This window comes from Phoca vitulina, unplaced genomic scaffold (assembly GCF_004348235.1).
Source record: "Phoca vitulina isolate PV1807 unplaced genomic scaffold, GSC_HSeal_1.0 scaffold4, whole genome shotgun sequence".
In the NCBI taxonomy this organism is placed as follows: domain Eukaryota; kingdom Metazoa; phylum Chordata; class Mammalia; order Carnivora; family Phocidae; genus Phoca; species Phoca vitulina.
Window position 1 is genome coordinate 5,391,967 of NW_022589707.1, and position 23,125 is coordinate 5,415,091.

General features: G+C 55.2%; 1 protein-coding gene across 1 annotated transcript; it reads left to right on the forward strand.

The window, feature by feature from the left end:
• The first annotated feature begins 7,784 nt into the window (after positions 1-7,784).
• Positions 7,785-22,791, forward strand: TRPV6 (transient receptor potential cation channel subfamily V member 6). The gene is made up of 16 exons (XM_032401275.1): positions 7,785-7,811; positions 9,062-9,312; positions 16,623-16,720; positions 16,870-16,992; positions 17,368-17,505; positions 17,795-17,893; positions 18,016-18,191; positions 18,571-18,717; positions 18,800-19,012; positions 19,320-19,406; positions 19,506-19,582; positions 19,823-19,988; positions 20,338-20,404; positions 20,777-21,045; positions 22,073-22,179; positions 22,495-22,791. The coding sequence occupies exons 1-16, from the start codon at positions 7,785-7,787 to the stop codon at positions 22,772-22,774; spliced, it is 2,325 nt and encodes a 774-aa protein (XP_032257166.1). The 3' UTR covers positions 22,775-22,791.
• The last annotated feature ends 334 nt before the right edge of the window (positions 22,792-23,125 follow it).

A 23,125-nucleotide genomic window follows, 5' to 3' on the forward strand; every position in this document is an offset into this window, starting at 1 on the left:
GGCAGTGCTCGGCTCCGGTCACGGGAGACCTGCGCATGCGCGCGTGCCCGGCGATGGTTCTCAAAGGGCCGATCTCCCTCCAGCCGTGCTTCCTTCTCCTTCCCTTCCTGCTGCTGGACGGGCTTCCCTAACTGCTTCCTGACCAGCCTGTGGAGCCCTTTAGGGACGACAGGTGCAGGTAAAACCCAGTTGCAGTTCCCCGACTCTGCCGTAGTATTAGCTGATCGCCTGTCCTGCCACGGTCGTGGTAATAGCAGCAGCACGTGGAAGCACGTGGGTCACTGAGACTGTCCGGAGGTTACCAGTTGTCATGGCAGTATCTCTGCCTTCCCCTAGTTCACTTCTCTGATGCTCTCACTCCCTCTGCTGTTCCTCAACCCTAATGGAGCACCTCCTTCTGATTCAGAAACAAGAAGGTAAGGGAGAGAGAGAGAAATCGGTGACTGTGGATCCACTAGGTGACCCCTGTCCGAGTCCTTAAAGACTGCCTCCACCCTGGGTCAGAGAACATCACTCCCAGACTCCGACACCTGCTCACCCCACATAAACCAGGTCCAGAGAGGACAGTGGCAAATTGTTCTTCCTTTGCCCAGTCTGCCTCTTCACCTTCTCTCTCCCTCCTCGTGTGAACCTGGTAGGCAAGAAGACAGCACCCAGGCCCTGTGGCCTCTGTCCCAGCATCCTCTAGGCCTTAGGTCAGGGGGACCCTTCCCCCAGGGTCCCCGGCCAGCCGGGGAGGTGGTGCTCAGGGTAGGAGGGTGGGCTGGAGGGAGTGGCTGCTGCCCCAGGTGCTTCGCCTCACATATCACACCCTCCCCTCCATCCCAGGGGCTCCTCCTTCCCCACCTTCTGCAGGCTAATGAATCCTCCAAGGGTGGAAGTCATTTTCTCTATGTGTGGGCTGGGGATTGACAAACACCCCCCCCCCCAGGACACACACACATACATACACATGCAGGGTCCCCTGCCACGCCCCTTGTTCCCCGGTCACCTTCGGGGCCCCTCTCTTGCACACTGACCCACCTTTGCCTTCGGGGCCCAGGAATGGAAATGTACCCACTAAACACCTTGCAGTTTCCTCGGCACAGATCATTCTCCATAAAACACAATTCAACATATACTCTATACCAGGTGCTCTGATGGGGAGAAAGAAGATGTGATGTGCTCTAACCTCTTCCTGTGAGGCTCTGCCAACTGGGGAGACAGGCAGGTAAGGGGACAGTGTTAATGCAGTCCTACCCTTCAGATGGCGCATGAAGAAGGGACTAGAGCACAGAGGAGGCGGGACCAGCCCTGGCAGAGGCAGGACAAGAGACAATGTGATTTTGAGTTAAGCTTCAAGGGATGAGCTGGAGTCTATGAGCCAGATAATTAATGTGAGGCCTCTTGCTGAAATGGGGCAGGATTGACGTGGTTCTGAGGGCTGGTGTAAAGGAAATGCCACAGACCCTATTTCATCCCTGCTCAGTTCAGCAGTGAGCAGGGAGTTCGATGGAACTGTCTCTGGGAGGGACAAGGGGTGAGGTCTGTGGGATGGACGGTACAGAAACCCACTCTGTGTAGGTGGCAACCGCCCGAGGTCGGGGCTGCACTGGTCCCATGGAGGGGGGAGGGGGATTTGCCCCCGGGAGGGTAAGCTGGTTACTGAAAGGGCTTCAGGACACAAAAACAGCAACGGAAGAGAGGGACGAAGGACTAGGAACAGAGGCTCTCACTGCGCATTTCCTGTGGGCCAGGAGCCTCACGCGGGCTCACAAGGAGCCTGCGCACCAACTCCTGTCAGCCTTTTATAGACAGGCCGTGGGAGCCCACAGAGGGGCAGCTCCTTGCCTAAGGTCACATGAGCATGACTGCTCATTTTGTGGACAGGGAAACTGAAGCTCGGAGGGGTGGCCTAATTTACCCAAGCTCAACTAGTAATTAGCAGAGTCTGACCTGCAACCCCAATGTATTTGGTCTCAAGACCCGTGCTCCTTCCTCTACAAGATTCACGGCCCCTAAAACAAGAGAGTCTAATGTTTCTACTAGAAAGCTATTTCCTGGATGCTTCAATTTCAAATACTCCCACCCAAGCAAAGATGATAAAGCAAATGACTTGCATTCATGTGACACTGTGGGGCACGTAAAGTCTTCTGCGCCCATTATCTTCTCTAACCCAGAGAGCAACCCTGTGGAGTAAATAGGGCAAGATTTCTATCCTCATTTTACTGATAAGGAAGCTTATTCTTGGAGAGATTGTAGGATTGAGGTCACAGATCTCACCAATGCAGAGCAGGACTTCTGGGCCCCTGGAGAGACCTACCCCCACAATGGCTCCCTCGCTCACCTGGGTGGACAGATGGGCAAATCCGACCCAGGTGGGAGGGACGCCACCCTCTACACCCAGCCTGCAGTGAGGGCTGACACGGAGGGTAGAACGCAGAGGCACCCAGGTGAGATGCTAGCTCGTGGCACTTGCATACCTAGCCAGTAAGCATTTTAATACATCCATCAGCCTCCCTCGACAATGGGCACACAACCTCGAATCACACGCTAGCACTTTCCACGTAGGCTCCGACAGGCAGCCTTGTGCTCTGATGTCTCCTGTACTCTGGTCTGTGTGTAAGGATTTTAGGCCCAGCCCTGAGTGCGTCATGGTTCTTGGACTTCCCTGTAGCTTGGGGACACATCAAAGTCAGCTCTTGGAGTTGGGAACCTCAGCAAGGCCAGGAGAAGGGGGAGGGATCAGGGAGGGGACCCGGTGGCCTGAGAACTGTCCCCAGGGCACAGCATGTAGATAGCAGTGCTGATTCCCCAGGGCCTGTGAGCCGATCCCTATCAGGAGATTCCACCAAGCGCTCCCATGCACGTACCAGTACCAGCCACACTGCCACGCGCACAGGGTCCCACACACGGCGGGCACCATGGCGGGGAAGCCCATGCCTTGTGGCGCGGCTGGTGGGGGAGGCTCATGACAGCGAAGATCTTCGTATTTCCTAATTTCCCAGTTTCTCTTGCTGTAGTGCCTGACCAACGACCTCAGGCCCTTGGTGCCTAGGTAGGTCTGGAATAGCCCAACAGCCTTCTGCAGAACGCTCTGCTTGGCTTCAGTCCCTCCCTTGTACCTGCTGGCCCCCTGACCCCTGCCTCTCCACCTAGCTCTCAGCCTCCCACCACGCCCTGCTCAGGTATCTGCCCCAGAACCTGCCTTGCCATGGGGGGAGGCCTCCCATTCTCCTTGCTGCAGTCCATCCAAGCCCAGCTTTGGGAAGAGGAGCCCCAGCTCCTGCCCGGGTCTGCCTCCCAGAGTCCTGCACCCGAACCCCAGCCATTTCTGCCTCCCCTGTTCTGCTCCTTCCCAGCTGCTCCCTGAGTCCTCACCCGGGGCTCTCAGGAGAAAGCAGACTGCTTGCTCCCACCTTCCCCTCCCAGTGTGCATGCGCCTGTATGTATGCATTGAACAATTGCCCCTACTTTGAGAGCAAGTCTGGCATTTTGCTTGTTTTTTATGACGAAGGCGCTGGGGTGTCTGCGTGAGTGCTTGAGCTAAATAAATAGAATTTGAAAGAGTTCTTATCATGGCCCGTTGCCCTTTCACTGAGTTTGTTGGGGTGGGGATAGAGGAAGAATAAGAAGTGCAGGTGGGGACAAGTCTGGGGGCAGATCGCTGATAAAGGGCTGCCACAGAGGGCCGCTGTGGAGAAGGCTATGGCTTCCAGTTTGAGCACATACTTTTGGTTGGGGTTTTAAATAACAGTGATCCAATTTGGGATAATGGCTAGACCCTTTCTCCTGAGCCCCAAACCAATGCTGTTTACTCTGGGCCCAGTGGACCCACGGCTCCCTCCGCACACACCCTGAGCCCAGCATGGAAAACGCTGCCCAGAGTGCAATGGAGTGGAGTGGAGAGCTGGCCCCTTCCTGCCTTGGCAGATGATCACAACCTTGTCTCTGGCTGTCAGCGCTCTGGGAATTGTCCTGGTCGGGGAGCTTTAGCCTCTCCCCACTTAGAACTTCGGGGGTCACGGGATCCTGCCATTTATAAGGCTAGAAGGTGATCAGAAGCCATGGGGCCCCAAGTCCTGCCTGCTGAGCTTCTCTCTCTCTCCTCTGCTTGGTAGAACATCTGCTTCCGTGATGCAGAGGGAAAGACAGACACATTCCACTTGAGAGATAGGAGGTTGCTCTGAGCTCCATCCTGTCTGCACCTAGAGCTGAGGGAGGCTGTCTAGGGGAGTGGAGTGTGGAAAGGAATAGGAAAACTTGAGAACAGAGGAGTCCTTATTTTTGCAGATTGGGAAACTCAAAGGTAAGTGACTTGGCCAAGGTCCCATAGTGGTTTCTGGTCCAACTGTGGTTGGAATGCAGCCATCCGGGTTACACATCTTGCTCTCTTTCACCTCTTCCAGAAACCAGCCTCATGGCACATTTGGCATCTTTGGAAAAGTCTTTGGGGGCTGCACACCCTTCAGCCTCTTTTGTGGCTGGCTGAAGCACCTGCTGGAGAGGAATGTCTAAGTTCCAGGTAAGGTGGGGCGAAAGAAGGTGGGGCAGGTGGCTGAGCAGAGGGGTCCGGGTTTGGGAGGGATAGACCTCAGGGTCTGGGGAGGAAGGAGCAGGAGGCTGGGGCGGAGCTCGTTGGGGCTCCTTCTAAAGCTTCACCTTCCAGATGGGGGGTTTAGGAGACAAGATGCTCTGAGGAGGTGCCAGCCCAAGGAGGACTCTCAAGGTTGACTCAGAAAATCTTCCATTTGAGGGGGGATGGAAGGGGAGGGGAGAATGGCTGACAGTGGAGGGACATGGGCATGGGTCAAGAAGGATCCTCCCCTCCTTCCCACAGCCCACCTGTGCCCTTCAGGCATATTCTACAAAGAGGTCAGGGTCCAGGAGAACTGAACCAATACCTGTGAATTTGAAAATCTACAGACCAGTAACACAGACTCATGTACACACACAGCAGAACTGCTCTAGAATCTTGCTATGACACATGGGTCCATTTGACATAAATATTCCATGCATAAATACATGCCAAACACTGTGCCCATGCCTATCCGAGGACGTGGAGCCAGCAGCAAGATGCCATTTGTCGCAGCCTCTGTCCTTTCTCCCGGGCCCCGTTTCTGCCACCAGCTCAGCGCCCCAGTCGTGTTCCCCTGGGCCTTGACCAGATGTTGTCAAGCAAGCAGAGAGAGGCTGGAGCTCCTGCCCAGCGTCCCCGATGGTGTGAGCACATGGGCCAGCCCGGGCTGGAGGGGGCAGGAAATGAGGGCAAAGGGATGGAGCCACGGGTGGCAACGGGGACAAGGAAAGGGGGCTGGGGACGAAGGTCACATTTTGGGTGAAAGTATGTGACCCTTCTGTAACAATGTAGACCTCCTGACCTATGAAAGCTGAAGGAACTCAGGTGACTCCTCTTCGTTTGGAATCGTAGGATGTTTGAGTTGGAAAGGACCTTGGAGGCTTTCGAGCACAAACTGGCCCCCAGGTAGCCCCCGACCCGGCCCCGGATAGAGCCCAGCGCGCCTGGCTCCCAGTCAGGCGGCTCGGCAGTCCACCCCCTGCAGCGTCCCTGGGCAGTGCTCAGCGCATGCTTGTGTGTGTGTGCGGGGGGGTGTGCACACCCATGTTCACCTGCTGACCCGACACCCACTTCCATGCAGGCTTTATGAGCTGGCACACAGGGCTTGTGAACCCAGTGACTGGAACAAACTCCAAGCTGAGTGAGCAGCGGTTTTGACCTCGCTGCCCTGTGCTGACTCCATCCTCACAGCCTCTCTCCTGTTTTCCCTTTGTCGGCAGCCCTGTGCACACCACATACCACACACCACACACCACACCGGCAGAGTGAAGGAAACACCCTCCCACAGGGCGTGGGGAGCAGGGATGGGGTGACGGCAGTCAGCCGGACAAGGAAACAAAGAGCAGAGATCAAAATAAGAAAAAGAAACCGAGGGTTCCAGAGAGATCATTCAGAGTCATGGACACAGATACATACATATCCCACATCATAGACCACACACACACACACACACACCCCCCACATCACACACCACACACATGCACGCATACACACGCACACCTAACATACGCATGCACACAAACCCCACACAGGCTAGCACAGTCTAAGACCGAGGGAGCGGATACAATTGCGAAGAGAGCCAACGAGAGAGGAAAAACAGAGGGAAACATAGATATAGAACAAACAAAAAGCGGGACAAAACCAGAAAAGAAGAAACGTATACGCTTTTTTGCCCTAAATCAGTGGTTTTCTGTGGAGAGTGATTTTGGCCCCCAAGGAACATCTGGCAATGTCTGAAGACATTTTTGGTCATCACAACTGAGGAAAGGGGATACTACTGTCACCTGGTGGGTGGCAGCTAACCATCCCGCAATGCAACCATCCCCAAAAAAGAATTACTTGTTTCCAAAGAGCAGTAGTGGCCCGGCTGGGAAACCATGCTGGAAATGCAGAAGTCAGCCGCATGCAGCGTGTGTCCCCTGCAGGGCTGTGCTCCCGTCCTGCCCGCACTGATACACACATCACCTCCCTGGCCACCCAGCCCCGCCAGCGTGGCCGTCACCACGTCATACCCTGGTAGACCACTGCCCCTCTGCCTGAGGACCTCAGCAGCCGTGCCCAGCCTCCCCTGAGTTCCAGTCTCCCTCTCGCCCCCTCAGCCCCTGGACCCACAGCCTCCTGTATTTGCATACTTGTCAGGCATTGCAACCGAGTCCTCCCCCACGAGGAGGTGCTGCCCAGCATGGACTCGGAGTGGGCTGGGGAGCCGTGCAAGGCTCCTCAAGACAGGAGGAGCACCAGGGCATCCTCCCTGCCCCCTCAGAGCCCCAGCAACCCCGCGGAGGAACAGGGGATGTGGCTTTCAGATGTGAGAGGACCTATGTGGACAGCGACACCCAACCCGAGGCCCGCCTTCCCCGACGTCCAAGCACAGGATGTTGGCTCCAAGCATGGAGAGGACACTGTTGGCAGAAGCCTGAATCCGGCCATCTGCCCCCGCCCCTCCCAGCCCTCCATGCCCATTTTGAATCTCTTCTCAGTTTCCCATAAGTCATGGTGCCCCATGCCGAGGCAGCACCAGGTGGAGGAAGTGGAGGAAGGAAAAGAAAGTTGGGAATGACCGTCCTCCCACAGGCTCCCTCCTCCACAGGACAAGTACCACATTGCCTTACTCCCTTTCCTACCTGGGACTGAACTGGGGTCTTTGCCTGGAGCCCAGCAGTAAAGAGAAGGTGGGCGGGTCAGCAGGCAGACACACACTGGTTTAATGGGCACAAAGGTCCTGGTTTGGGTCCCAGTGCCTCCCCCCCACCACCCAGCCTGAACCCACTGACCCTTGGGTGGGTGGGGAAGGCAGCTAATCGAATTGCACTGTTTGCTCAGGGCTCTATGGCTTGGCCTCGGGCCCAACAGGGGAGACAGGAGTGTGGCTTTCCTTCTAGATTTGAGGGCAGCCGTTCTATACCCTGCCCACAGACACACCCCACCCCTGCCCCTCAGCCTCCCTCTCTCCCCTACACACACACACCCATGCACACGTGCACATACCACACACACACACACACACACACACACACTCTCTCTCTCTCTCTCCTCACTTTGTCCTCCAGCTCTCTGAATCAGAGACAGGTAGTAAAAAACAGACTCTGCAGCTAGGGAGTGACCCACATAAACCTGTGACTCTAACTGCCCAGACACCCAGGCCCCAGGCCCGTGCTGTGCCATGGGACCGCACATCTGCCAAGGCTTTGGTCTCTTTCCAGCAGGAAGGCCGAACTAGCTGACCATGACAGCTTGCTCCTGTCAGAGTTCGGTGCGGTGGGACCAGGATGGGCATCGTTCTTCCCCGTGACTGTGCAAGCCACCGCGCGCCCCCCTTGGGCCTCCATGTACCCACTGGATGTGGGAGTGGGTCTGAATCTGGCCACCACCACGAACTGGCTGTGTGACTTGGGTGATTTACTTTACCACTTTGGGCTTTGTTCTTTTTTTTTGCTTTTTAATCTGTAGAATGTGGACAATAATACCTGCCTTGCAAGTTGGATGTGAGTTTACAAGGGAACATTCAGCTGGGCCCAGCAGGCAGTAGGGGGTGAATAGAGGCTACCTCCCCCAGACGTTGCAAGAGAACATACCTGTGATATCGGAGGCATATTTATACTAAAAAAAAAATCTTCGTTGTTTATCTGAAATTCAAATTTAATTGGACGTCCTGTATTTTATTTGGTAACCCAGTACATATATGCCATGTTGGGGAGGGGTTCTAGAATTCCAGGGTAGGGGTCTGTGAAGTCCAGGGGGCCAAATCCTGCCCACAGCTTCACTTTATGCCCTGGCCGTGGAGCTAAGAATGGATGGTGCATCTTTGAAGGGTTATCAAAACAAAACAAAACAAAACAAAGCATGTGTGTCAGAGACTATATGCCTCTATGTGGTTTGCCAAGCTTAATATATTTACATGTACTATCTGGCCCTTTATGGAAAAAGTTTGCTGATCCACACTGTGTTTATATACCTATTCTGGGCCAGGCTAGAGATTAAGCTGGAAGGTGAAGGAAAGCTAAATCTCCAGGAGAGAAAGGCCCAGAAAAGACCCTGGGACAGAGGTGCTACTCACTCCCCAGGGGGCCCCTCAATCCCGAGGCCCGCCTGACTCCTCCCCTCCTCCCTCACGTTCAGTCAGGCTAGTCTGACTTGTCCAGGTCTTTCTATAAAAGGTCACCAGGTGTCCCAAAGTCCAAGGGAGACGCCTCCACTCTTTGAAGGCCTCCCCTTCCTGGACTGGCCCCTGGGGCAGGGAGAGAGACCCAGGTGGGGAAGGAGTTAAAGCCAGGCCGCAGCTTGAAGGCCGGTCTGCTGGCCTGTCTCTTTAAATCTCAGGTAATTTGGGAGGAGGGAGGGAGTGTCTGCACAGGTCCTGCTCACTCCCAGGAGGAGCTCCTGAGGAGGAGCCAGCAGGAGGGAGTCCCAGCTCTGCCAAGTGTAAGAACCTCAGAGCCCGCTGCAGTCCCGCTCTGGCTCCTCAGGGAGACTCCGCAGGGACCCCGGGAGGTAGGAGACTAGGAGACGGGACCTCTACAGGGAGAGGGCAGGCCGGCCCTTGGGGGGGCTGATGTGGCCCCAAGGCTGAGTCCTGTCGGAGTCTGGCCTCGGCCTCAGCCCCCCAAGGAGCCGGCCCTACACTCTATGGGGTTGCCGCTGCCCAAAGAGAAGGGGCTCATTCTCTGCCTGTGGAGAAAATTCTGTAGATGGTTCCAGAGACAGGAGTCGTGGGCTCAGAGCCGAGATGAGCAGAACCTGCAGCAGCAGAAGAGGTAAGCTTCAATCTGCTTCCCCTGCACCCCCCAGGCATGCCCCTCACGCCCTCCCAGCTCCCCCTCTTTCCCCCTTCCCCGCCCCTTTCCCCCTCCCCCCCCTCCCCCCTCCCCCAGTCTTTGTTTGGCACCTCTGTTTGAACAGACTGTGCTTCCAGGCCTGGCTCCTTGGGATTATTTTGCCTCAAAGGTCTCGGCCTGTGGGACTAGCTCCCCAGGATGCCTGGTGGAAGCGGAGGGGCCTGGAACCCACACAGGTGCCTACTATCTTTAAGATCCAATTCAATTATGCAAGCCTCTTGCACTTCCCTAAAGGCCAGCCACCTTGCTGGGCCTTGAAAAGATTATGGCATCACAGAAACACCACCCCAGAGGTGCTGGTGGGTCAGGACAATGCCCGATATCTCTACTCCCTGCCCCTAGAGCAGTCTTTCCTGCAGAAACATGTAACACATACATGGACATGTACGGGAGTGAATGAATGAGGCAGGAAGGAACTACAGACACTAGGAGCCACAGACGACAAAGTGCAGCTGCAGTTGTCTTTCCTGTGCATTATCACCATCATCAGCCATTGCCCAGGGCCCTGCTGAATGCCAGGCACTGGGCGGACATGGAGCCGAACAAAGCTGGGACCCAGCCCTGGGGTTCATGACTCTCCACTGGGGGGAGGGGTGTGGGTGCCTGGCCGTGTTACCAGTGCTCACCCACTCTCTCATTCAGGCTGAGGAATGGGAGAGGAGGCTCTAAAGTTTGAGCCCCAAGGATATTGCGCTTGTTGCTTCCAGCCCCTGAAAACGTCCCTGAACGCTGATGTCCCCACCCCCCCAGGAGGGAGAGGAGAGGAGAGGAGAGGGGAAAGCTTGAGGCCTTCCCTACATGAGATGTCCTCTCCGAAGACTCCATGGGCCTCCCCACCGAGGACCTGGCATGCTAGCAGGAAGTGCTCCTGTCGGGGCGTTCCCAGGGTCCCTTAACAAGGCAGATAATACCTGCGATTCATAGAGGAAAGCCCAAGGATTTTGTACCTGAGGGTCTTTCTCCATCTCCGAGAGCAGAGGCCTGCCCGAGCCTGATGGGAGTGCCTGTGTTTCTTCTCCCTTTGCCCCAGGATTCTGGGCTGGGGGGCGTGCTCCTTTCTGAGCGCTGGCTTCCCTGACTCTCACACCAGCCGCCCACTTCTCTCCCCCCGGGGCCTGGGAGAGTAGGGGCTGAGCGCATGTTTGGCTGATGACATCTTTAGGCACAGAATGGCATTGTTGTTGGAGAATAGGCCATCCCTGGTTCTACTCCTCCCTTCCCACTCAGGACCCCGGGGCTGGGGGAGCCAGACACAGAGCACAGAAAGGCCTGGGGCTTGGAAGGGGCGGCAGAGCTGCTCTGTGTGCCAACAAAGTAAAGACCGAGTGAAGGACCACAGCCTGGCTGCTTCCACTAGTCTTCTCTGCCCCTGTCTCTTCTCCAGACCATCGAGGGGGCCTGCTCTAGCAGCCTTGGTCCAGGAAGGCCTGATGTCGCCACTTGGAGGGATCCCCTCCTTTCCTGATCTCCCTGCCTGCTTCCACAGTGTCTTGGCCCTCTCCTTCCCCCGCAGAGCCTGGGGTACTGACTCCCCACTCGGTGGGCCCTCCCAGGAAGGAAACTGAAATGGCCGGAAAGGGAAGCGTCCTAGGCTGAGCAGTGAGCCAGCCTTAGGGAAGACTTGCAGGCAACTAGATAAATAGAGGACCGTGTAAGTGAGGACAGTACTGACGGGCGAGGAGGTGGGCTGATGGCAGAAAGCAGCAAACAACGTGACGAGCACCTACCTCACCTTCTATAACCCCAAACCTATGGGAGGCTTGGCATGTTATCCCCTGGGGAACAAGGCAGGCCCAGAGTGAGCAAGTGATGAAGTCAGAATTCGTGCCAACAGCTCAGAGGGGGCCTCTGGGTGGGGTGGGGGAATCCAGGGGTGTGGAGCATGGTCCAGTGAGAGGGGCAGGCTTTATGGTCTCTCCAGGATGATCAGGAACCCAGCATCCCTCTCCCTCTCTAGCAGATGTGTCTTGGGTCTTAGTCTCGCTACCACCTCTGCTTAAATCCACATTGTCAGACCCAAGCTGAACGATACCTTTCTCCCATTTCTTCTTGCTCTCTCCCTGGACCTCGAATTGTCTTATTTTCTGAGATTCAATGTATTAACTACTTAATGAGCATAAAGCACTCTGTTAGATTTGCAGAAAATGAATGCAACATCCCTGCTCTCGAGGAGCTCACATTCTCTCAGGCAAAACGCACCAGTATGTACGGTGCATACATACTGCCCCATACCGTGGGTGTTGCCTTTTGACTCCCGTGGTTTTCATCACAATAAATCCCATCCCACCCAAACGCACCTGCTTGGGTGACAAGGGAGCCTGGGGAGTGTCCTCACCAAGAAGGGTATAGGCAAGTGCCGTGGGCCACAGAGGAGAATGCTGTGGTATCTGCCTTGCCCTGGGTGGGGTATGCTGGCCAGCAGCCAGAGGCTCACACCCGACCCTGTTGCTGGCACCTTCTCCCTCCCTCTAGACGGTGGGAAGGCAGTGATGATCACTGGAAGTTCTTCTCTGTTTGGATAGATACCTGTATAAATACGTGTGAAGTGATGTGTCTGGGAGAAGTAAGCTCTGGGGCTCTCCAGTCTGTTGGGACTCCACGCCTCAGGAAATACACGCAGATGCACGCTTGCGGGCACATGGGCTAGAGCTGCAGCCCTGAGAAGGACGGCCGGACTCCAAGTCTGCAAAAAACCACTTTCCCCCTGAGCTTGGGCTTCCTCATCCAGTCGCCAAGAGCCCGAGCTGGGGGGAAGTGGTCCACAAGCGGCCAGTGCATGCCTCCTCCCCACACAGGACTGCTCTTTCCTGCATCTGTGGTCACGGTTCTGGGCTGACCCCCTCCCCCTGAGAAAGATTGGAAAGAGCCATAAAACTAGAAGAACCACATAATTGAGTGGTGAGAGCCCGAGGCTAGGTTCTCGGCCAAGCATTCTGCTTTTGACTCTGCGTGATCTCCTCGCAGCAATTTGGTTGTGCTGCCTCAGTTTCCTTTTCTGAAAAATGAAAGCATCATTCAGCCTGTGTCACAGGGCTGCAAGGAGCAAGAGGGGTAATAAGGAAGATGCTGCTTTGGAAGCTGAAAAGCACACTTAACAAATGGGATTTATTGTGATGAAAACAACCACGGGAGTCAAAAGGCAACACCCAATGTTGGCAGGAGTTCGAGGGGCTGGGCACCTCTGCTCTCAGAGCTGTATCCACCCGGGAGCCTGTACACTGAGCTCCTGCCTTGCGTGTGCCCTCTCCTTCCCAAATGGTACGCTTGTCTGAAGGGGTGCCCACGGACACAACCCCCTGTGCCTCTCAGCCCTCTCCAAAGCCTGATCAACCCAGAGAACAGGGACAGAGAAATGGCTGAAGGGGGTCCCGGTCCCAGCTCTGCCTCTGACTTGTTTAGACAGGTCACCTCGGGACTCCAGTCCTCTTTCTCCATCTGGGACATGAACAGATAGGCCAGTTTCTAGCAACTTCCTAGCTCTAAAATTCTGATTTGAATTCTCCTCCCGGGCACTCTGGATTCTGTCTTGTTTCCAGCAACCAAATAGAAAACTTTGCTCGTGCGCACATAGACATGTACACATCCGTAAGAAGGAGGAGGAGAGGAGAGGACAGAGTGCAGGGAACAGGGAGAAAGGAAGGGAGAGATGCTCATGTGGTGGCCCAGAGGGAATTTCAGGGGGAAGGACAGGGATTTATGTACTGTCAAAAAAATGGGCGAGGGTTTGTAGTACAATCTCTACCAGTTTAACATTAAACTAAACCATTCGTTTTTATAATTAATGATCAGCAAAATAAAACATTCTACATCCACACTGCTATAATTTCAGATTTTCTTTGTAATTTTTTTTTGCTACTTAATCATTGAGTGCTTAAAAGGCTTTACCTTTTCATTTCTCTCCTAGCTAAATATTTAACCATTTGTAAGAAAACACACATAGGGAATTTCTCATTATTTTTAATGTGAAGAATCCTCTTTTTAAAAAGATGGTTTATGAATAATTCTGCCTGTAGCTCAGAGTTTCCCTACCTTGGCAGGATGGACATATTGGACAGAATAATTCTTTGTTACAGGAGACTGCCCTGTGTAAGATGCTTCTTAATAGCATCCCTGACCTCTACCCACCGGATGCCAGGAGCACCCCTCCACCCCACCCCCATTGTGACAACCAAAAATGTCTCTGGACATTGCCGAATTCCTTGGGGGAGGGGAAAGGGACTCACCCCTGGTTGAGAACCACAGTTCCAAACCACCATTTGTGAATCAGAGATTCTGGCAGTAATGTTAAGTATTCTACTAAATGAAGTAAAATTTTCCCCTGGAAGAGAACGAGTATAATTTAACCATTCAAACCAGAACATTTTTTTTTTTATCAGTATCTCCTCCTCTTCCTGCCCTAGGGAGGTGTGTGGCAGAGACCTGGTGAAGATGCATAGATTTTGCTCCAGATCTAAACTTCTGTGCTGGGTTGCTATGGTAGAAGGCGCTCGTATCTCAGGCACAGGGATCTTTGGATGAGTCTGCTCTTGTGCCTTTTTTATGGGTCCCAAGAATAGTCAGGTTTTGGGGGGTCAGCCTGCCAAGAACGTGACCGAGGGCTTTCTCTGCTGTCCCCTGGTGGCCCCCTGATGCTATTACAAGTAATTTCTCTCTGATCCCCTCAGAACCATTCATACATATGCTGCCCCCTTTTTTGCTGGATTCTGGAGTTTGCCACCCAGAAGAGACCAGTTCTCTACACACTTTGCTGGGTTGGGTCATAAGGTGATTCTTCACCCAGAGTGTAGTCTGACTGGGGTTGCCAGATAAAGTACAGGACATGGAGTTAAATCTGAATTTCATATAAATTGTGAACAAGGTGTTAGTGTAAGTACGTCCCAAATATCACGTGGAACATAGTTATATTAAAAAATTATTGCTTGCATATCTAAAATTAAAATCTAATGGAGCATCTGCATATTTATTTGGCAAGCCCAGACGGACAGTAACTCCTCATTCCCCAGGTCACTAGGGCAGTCAGCAAGGCAAGAAAAAGAGCACGTAGGAATGGAGGCTTGTGGGGGATATTTGTGGGCTTTGGAGATGTGTAGGGACCAAAAGGGGTGTCTGTAGGCAGGCTACCAACTAGCCTCCCCACTCATATCTTAGGGAGCAGGGAGCAGAATTCTGCACTTGGGTAAGAAGCCCCCTTGGATCCATTCTAACTTTGCTGTTAACTTTAGTCCAAATAGGGCATAAAGCCAGAAGCTAATTGAAGGAGGGCAGAGAAAGGATATAAAGATGAGAAAGTGACTGACCTCTGCCCTTAAGCACCCCTAGTATAGAGGAAGAGACAGTATAATCACAACACACAGTGAAAGATGCAAAAATAAAGGGCCGGAGGATAGTATGGAAAACTTCCTGGGGACGGTGCGTGTGCGTGTGTGTGTGTTGGGGAATAGAGCTGGCTCTCGAATATTTATAGAGGAGGGGTTTGGGCAAATTGTTGGAAAGGCGGCGGTGGTGGTGGTGAAGGGGGTGTAGAAAATTTTCTTTGCAGCTGTGTTTATATATCAAGCATACTGGTTTTTACTTAGATTATATGTTTGCCTAAGGTTGGCTTCAGGGGTGGCCAATGGGGATAATAAGGAGGGGCAGTAAAGGCCAAACTACCTTCTGGCACTGCTACAAATTCATTCATTCTGCAGATCGTGGGAGAGTGTCTACCACAAGCGGAGCACAGTCCTAGGCATTGGGGTCACAGAACACACAATGAACAGGATGAGATGGAGGCACTGGGTTCCAGGTGGAAGGAGTGTGTGGCACAGGCATCGGGAGACTAGGGTGTTGGGGGACGGTGAGGCCGGAGCATCAGGCATAGGGAGTGAATGGGAGGAGGAGAGAATGGAAAGGCAGGTGCACAAAGTCTAGAAAGGACCTCTGTATTCCTTTTCTGTGGGCATTTGAGGGCGGACTTTCCTACGCCATGTTGGTACTGCCATTTAGAGGGGGCACCTTGGCAGCATGGAGAAAGATGGATCAGGGGTAAATAGGGCACAGGGAAACTGTAGTTGGACTATTTTGCTAACGAGGGGCATAGCGAATGAAGACATGAACTGATGAGGGTCAGCAGGGACAAAGAGGTAGGGATTGGGTGGGGAGAGAACACTGAATGTTGAAGTGACAGGGCCTGGTGGCTGCCCACGTGGCATGGGGGGTGGGGAGCTGGGGCCCACATTTGGGGAGATGTGAGTCTTGTGCTCATTCCTCCTCTCCTGACCTCCCCCCCTGCCCCAATCCCAGCTCTTGGAGTTGATTTCCTGCCATCAGTCCTTCAGTGTGTGAGCTCCCATTCACATAGTGGGCCATCTATGGCTAAATGGGGTTATTTCATTTAGCTCCCATAGAAAGACCATGGCTTTGGGCCAAGAGAGAAATTGAATAAAGGGGGCGCCATGGGTCTTAGTTGGGCTACGTTGTGATTATAATCTAGGTTTTTAGTTCATTGTAGGAATAAAACTCAAGAGAGGATCTGGTGAGTCAGAGAAAACGATTTTTTTTTTTTTTTTTTTGGCCTAAAACAAGGGAGAAGCAGACAGGAAGTAGGAAGAGAGTATACTCTGACTTAGGGGTCAGAACAAAAAGGATCCACTGTTGCTTTCTGATGGAGCTCTGAGGAGGCTGTTGTCAGGAGGAAAGTGCCAGGATCAAGGGGCTTTGCTGAGAAGGTCTAGAAAGGAGAGCATTGCACCACTGGAGGAAATCTGCTAGCCTCTGCATGTTGACTTCCTTCACAAATATGAGGGGGGAATTCCTTGTACCCTTAGTCCATGAAAACAAGGCTTATCTTGGGGGGTAATCACAGGGCACTTAGTGAAGCTAAACAGGGTTGCTCCAGAGGTCAGTAGGTCAGGAGGTGAATGAATACTTACGTAAAACTCCTCCCCTCCATGCTCGATATGCACAGATGACACATTCACACTCATTCTGGTCCCAGCACCCAGGGGATAGGAAACCAGTGCTGATGCTCTCCTCCACAAGCAGAAAGGGGGAATAGTTGGTTTGGGTTAACTAACTGGTCAAGAAAAAAAATCAGACAGCCCTTTGCGCCCGATGGCCTCACTTCCCTGGATCAAGTTCAATGCCGCTGAGGTGCACATGTTTGTATGTGATGGAGCCAAGACATCACCCCTCATTGCACAGCTGGGCATGCTCACCATTGCCACCTTTCTGATCCCTTTCCCTTGTAGGATCTGGGAGTCTCCTCTCCTTCTAGCTGCCAAGGAGAACAATGTCCAGGCTCTCAACAAGCTACTCAAGTACGAGGCGTGTGAGGTGCACCAGAGAGGTAAGAGGCAGAGCCCTCCGCACCTGCCAGACCCACACACGTGGCTCCCGGGATAGCCCAGCACCTTCTGCTGTGGGCCGCCAAGTCCCTATTGTCACCATCCCCCAGCTCCATAGAAGCCATATGACTCTTCTTTCTGTCAATGCCAGGAGCCATGGGGGAGACAGCACTGCACGTAGCAGCCCTCTATGACAACCTGGAAGCCGCCATAGTGCTGATGGAGGCCGCCCCCGAGCTGGTCCTCGAGCCCATGACATCCGAGCTGTATGAGGGTGAGGGGCCGAGGGGCCCAGGATGGAGGGAAGGGGTGACCTGCTGGATATTTCAAGTCAGTCTCTGTGGTGGATAATTTGGGGAAACCAAAGAGGGCATCTGAGACCCCTAGTTTCCATGCTTCTCTCCATCTCCCTTTTTCCTCATCATCCTCACTGCACACCATTAGAGCACCAGCCCCCTGAGATGCAAGGGGCCTAGAGCAGGAAGAGAAGGGAGCAGCTGGCTTCCCCGGGGACCCTGCCAGCTCAGGGCCTCCTCCCCCGCTCCCCACCTCGGGCTGCCCTGGTGAGCAGCACGGGGTGTAGATAAGGGAGGGACCCCTGCAGGATCCTGGGGCCACACCCCGTGACTGAGAGCTGTCTCTGGGCCAGGTCAGACTGCACTGCACATAGCCATCGTGAACCAGAACGTGAACCTGGTGCGAGCCCTGCTTGCCCACGGCGCCAGCGTCTCTGCAAGAGCTACGGGCACAGCTTTCCGCCGCAGCCCCCGCAACCTCATCTACTTCGGTGGGAGCAGGGCCAGGGCTGGCAGGAGGGGGCGCGGGGAGGCGGGCAAGAGCAAAGGCAGGGGGGCTGAGGCGGGCTCCGGCCCTGGGAAAGCTGGAAGGGGTCAGGCCTTACAGGGCTTAAGGCCAGAGCCGGTTCTCCCCAGGGCGCTTGCTCCATCCCTGCCTCTGGTTCTGCTGACAAGTGTCACCAAGCCCAGAGCTGAGACGTGGGGGGCAAGGAGGCGGTCGCTCAGGGACACTGCCCGTCCCATCGGGCACTCACCCCACGGCGCCCTCGGTGTCCACAGGGGAGCACCCTTTGTCTTTTGCTGCCTGCGTGGGCAGTGAGGAGATCGTGAGGCTGCTCATTGAGCACGGAGCTGACATCCGCGCCCAGGACTCCCTGGGTAAGAGCTGGGTCGGGAGGGGAGCCGGGATGCCGGCGGCCGTGAGGGCAGGGCCCCGGGTGGGCAGGGCAGCGGCAGGGCCTTGGGTGCGACGGCCACGCGACACCGCGTCCCGCCCGCAGGAAACACCGTGCTGCACATCCTCATCCTCCAGCCCAACAAGACCTTTGCCTGCCAGATGTACAACCTGCTGCTCTCCTACGACGGGCGCGGGGACCACCTGCAGTCCCTGGACCTCGTGCCCAATCACCAGGGTCTCACCCCCTTCAAGCTGGCCGGAGTGGAGGGCAACACTGTGGTGAGGGACGCTGCCCCGGCCCTACGGCGTCCTCCTAAAGACCCTTCTTCCCGAGCGCCCCCAGGGCGGCGTCCCTTACCGCGCACTCCGCTGCTAACCGCGCAGCCTCCCTGCCCGGGGGCTTGGAGAACGGCGCTCCCGGAGCTCTGCTCTGGTGACCCGAAGTGCTGTTCCCTTGGCCTGTCCTCTTCTCTCCGATCTTTAGAGGGTCTGTGGGAAAGAAGGAGAAGCAGAAACAGAAGGAGGTTCCCGCACCAGAGGCGTGGGGATCGCTGACTGCCCGTTAGTGCCGAGGAGCGGGCAGCGGCCCTCTTGGGTGGCGTGGTTCCCGCGGCCGCTCCTCCCACTGACCCTCCGACTCCCCGCTGTGTCCTCCCAGATGTTCCAGCACCTGATGCAGAAGCGGAAGCACGTCCAGTGGACGTACGGACCGCTGACGTCCACTCTGTACGACCTCACGGAGATCGACTCCTCGGGGGACGAGCAGTCTCTGCTGGAACTTATCATCACCACCAAGAAGCGGGAGGTATGGGTGGTTGGGTGGGATAGCAGCCGGGGAGGGAAGTCCGGGTCTCCGAGCTGCTCGCTCTCTTTCCTTTCTGCCGAAGGCTCGCCAGATCCTCGACCAGACACCAGTGAAAGAGCTGGTGAGCCTCAAGTGGAAGCGATACGGGCGGCCATACTTCTGCGTGCTGGGCGCCATCTACTTGCTGTACATCATCTGCTTCACCATGTGCTGCGTCTACCGCCCGCTCAAGCCCAGGACCAGTAACCACACCAGTCCCCGGGACAACACCCTCCTACAGCAGAAGCTGCTTCAGGTGACGTCCGAGGAGCAGCAGAGCTTCAGGGCAGGAGTCAGCCCTCTGCCCTTTCTCAGACCTGCGTCCCGTTCCTGTTTGACAACCCCCACTTCTCCCCGTGCCCAGCTCCCGAATACTTAGGCACAGACGCAGCATACAGGTGGAAATACACCTGCGCTCAAAGAGCAGTCTGAGGTAGCCAAACCTAACAGGTTATAAAGAATCTGACAGGGCCAGTGACTACACACTGGACGCTGACTTGTGCCCAGAGGCAGGCAGGGCAGATGTATGGAAGCCCTGAGTGTTCTGACCGTTTCCCTCTCAGGAGGCCTATGTGACCCCCAAGGATGATATCCGCCTGGTGGGGGAGCTGGTGACCGTCATCGGAGCTGTGATCATTCTGCTTGCAGAGGTGAGGCGTGGGCAGGATTAGGGTGAGGCTGCTTGCCCCAGGGATCCAGCCTGAGCCCCAGGCTGCAAGTGCCTTAGTGTCTCCTTGGCCCCTCTCCAGATTCCAGACATCTTCAGGGTGGGGGTCACTCGCTTCTTTGGACAGACCATCCTTGGGGGGCCGTTTCACGTCCTCATGTGAGTCTCCTTCCTCTCCCCCGATCCCTTCCCTCACTCCCTGGATTCCTGACCCCTGGACAGTCCCTGGAGAAAATTAACTCCAGAGAGCCTTCTCCAGCGATGTGTGTGGCCCTGTGTATTGAACTTGCGAAGGCCAAATCTGAGTGTGTGGGTGTTGCGTCCCTCAGTCGCTCCTGCTCTTACGTCCCCAGGACGTCCCCAGTCTCCTCTCACACCCCGTCTGCTCCCCACCCTCAGCATCACCTACGCCTGCATGGTGCTGGTGACCATGGTGATGCGGCTCACGAACGCCAACGGGGAGGTGGTGCCCATGTCCTTCGCGCTGGTGCTGGGCTGGTGCAATGTCATGTACTTCGCCCGAGGATTCCAGATGTTGGGCCCTTTCACCATCATGATCCAGAAGGTCTGTGCCTCCCCCCACGCTTTCTAGAGAGAGGTCCTAGAGCAGGGGCTGCTGCAAACATTTTCGTAAAGGGCCAGATGACAGATGCGCAGGCTTTGCGAGCCATATATGGTCTCTACTGCATGTTCTTTTCCTCCTTTTTGTTTTCTCAATGCTTTAAAAATGTAAAAACCATTCTTATTCAAGGGCCGTACCCAAACAGGCCAAGTAGATCTGGCGTGCAGCCAGAGTGTCTAACCCCTGGAGGGTGGAGCTGCTGGGCTTCACGGGGCTAGACGTGCGAGAGGCTGCAGGGGCAACTGCTCAGGGGACCCGTGTGGAGGTATTTTCCTTCTCCTCCTCCCTTTAGATGATTTTTGGCGACCTGATGCGGTTCTGCTGGCTGATGGCCGTGGTCATCCTGGGCTTTGCCTCAGGTAAATCATCTGTCTGGGATGGGGCCCTGGCGGGGAGAGGTTAGAGGAGCCCAGAGAGCCCAGAATCGCTGTGGATAAACCTGGGGGGAGGTGGGAGGGAAGGCCAAGATACAAGGCTGTAATGTCTGAGGATGGGACGTCCCTCGGAGGGGAGACAAAGCTGGGAGTGTTATGGTGACGTGGGTCTTGGGATCAGGATAAGCCATCCTGAAAATAAGGGAATATCAGAACGCAAAGTACGGAGCCACGGAGAGCCTGATGGGGAGACTGGAGATGAGGGAAGCGGGACTGAACTGGGCAGCAAAGAGCTGGCTGCGGTCCAGTCCCGTGTATGGTTGCCATGGTAACCCTCCATCCCCTTGGGTGGAGCAGCCTTCTATATCATCTTCCAGACAGAGGACCCCGACGAGCTGGGCCACTTCTACAATTACCCCATGGCACTGTTCAGCACCTTCGAGCTGTTCCTCACCGTCATCGATGGGCCTGCCAACTACGATGTGGATCTGCCCTTCATGTACAGCATCACCTACGCTGCCTTCGCCATCATCGCCACACTGCTCATGCTCAACCTCCTCATCGCCATGATGGGTGATACTCACTGGCGGGTGGCCCACGAGCGAGATGAGCTCTGGAGGGCGCAGGTGAGCCCCCTGGCGGCCGGGAGGGTTGCTGCAGGTCGTTCCCTCCCAGCCGGGGACAGGGCTGAGCTCCCACAGAAGCAGGATATTTTGACCCGACATGTGTCTACATGGTCACTGCGCAGTACACAGAACAATGCGGAGTGTCCAAAAGCGCTGGACTGGCACTAAAACAGAGCAGTACTTGGATGGCTGAAAAGAATTCCTCATAGTTTTCTCAAAAACTAAAACCTCAGGCTTTTCTAGAAGAGTCCACGAGAAATCAACCAACAGAAATAAAGCTAATGGTGACTAAAAGGACATTTAGTAAATTAGTCTGTAAAATCGGACCCAGAAAAATTGGATGGGTTTTAAAAAAATGCTACAAAAACTTCCCAGAGTAGCAGAAGTAATCTTCAGTCAGATCATCATGATGGCGACAGAAGACCGTTCAATGAATCAAATCATTTGAAAATATACTTTAGAAAATAATTTCTCTCAACAGAATTAAAAATGAAAATCCCCTAAATTGAATGGCACCTAGCTGTGCTGTGTAGAAAACAGAGTTAAAAGGCCCTAAATTGGCTAAATGGGGTTTCCTCAGGAAAATATGTTTTCCATGCAAATGTATTGATATTAGATTTCTCAGTAGGATGTTAGCATTTTTAAATGGCCTTTATGTCGGTAGGGTCAAAATATCCTGTGGCCCTGAGGATCCCTTTCTGTTTGCTTTGCCCTCCTTCCTGTCTCCTTGGAGCGAGTCCTCTCAACCTCCTGCAGGATCAGTATGGATGTCAGGCTGCGGGGCAGAGAATTGCGGGGCTCATGTCCCATTGACTCTCTCCCACAGAAGAGGGTCAACCAAGCTGACACCACCACCCTCCCCCCAGCTTGGGGGTGTCGTTTGTCCCTTCTTGGAGACCATGAGCTCCTGCCTTTCCTAGCGATTGCTAAACGGTCCTTCCTCTGCCCAGCATCATTTCCTGTCCCCACCCCTCTCTCTCTCAGTCTGTACCCAACCTCTGACGGCCCCACCTGTCCCCACACACAGGTGGTGGCCACCACGGTGATGCTGGAGCGGAAGCTGCCTCGCTGCCTGTGGCCTCGCTCGGGGATCTGCGGGCGCGAGTATGGGCTGGGGGACCGCTGGTTTCTGCGGTGAGTGACCGGTGCAGGGCCCGGCGCCCCTCTGCTCAGACGACCTCCCGCTCCCAGGGGCCCTGTGCAGGCTGCCAGCTCCCTGGGCCCCTTGCCCACTGGCCTGAGGTCCCTACACCAGATCCCTGCTGCTAAGGGAGGGGCCCCACGAGGTGCTTGGGGCTGCAGCTGAGGGGCTGGAGCCCCTGTGCCCGCACCAGCCACACACGAGGAAAAAGGCCAGTCATGGCGGGAGGGGCTGAGCGCAGGACACAGGCAGGGCCCGGTACCAGCCCTTCCATGCCCGGCCGCCTCTCATGGCCTCCCGCTCCACAGGGTGGAGGACAGACAGGATCTCAACCGGCAGCGAGCGCGGCGCTATGTGCAGGCCTTCCACAGCCAGGGCTCCAACGACTTGGACAAAGCCTCAGAAAAACTGCAGCTGGGCCACCCCTTCAGCCCCCACCTGCCCCTCTCTACCCCCTCGGTGTCTCGCAGTACCTCCCACAGCAGCACCAACTGGGAGAGGCTGCGGCAAGGCGCCCTGAGGAGGGAACTGAGGGGGCTGACCAACAGGGCTCTAGAAGATGGGGAAGGCTGGGAGTATCAGATCTGAGCGCACGCTGCCCCGGCGGCTGCTCTCCTTTTCCTGGGGGCATCGGAAGACCCCACCAAGACACCTAGAGGTCTGATCTCCCAGGTCCGGGGGGGAGCAGAATGCACTCTGAGGAACGCAGGCTGGGAGTAACGGCCCCAGGTTCCACTACTCGCTCAGCTCTGGGGCGAACGGAAACCAAGGAGGGAGGTGGCCCTCGCCTCACCCCGCGCACAGGGCTGGTGCCAGTGGGGGGACCAGGCTGCGTGGCTCTTCGGCCTTACGGAAGTACTCTGCACTGTGAGAGCAAAGCACTTTAAGGACGGGCTTGCCGTCTCTACCCCAGTGTTCCGGTGGGAAGGGGAGAGCCCT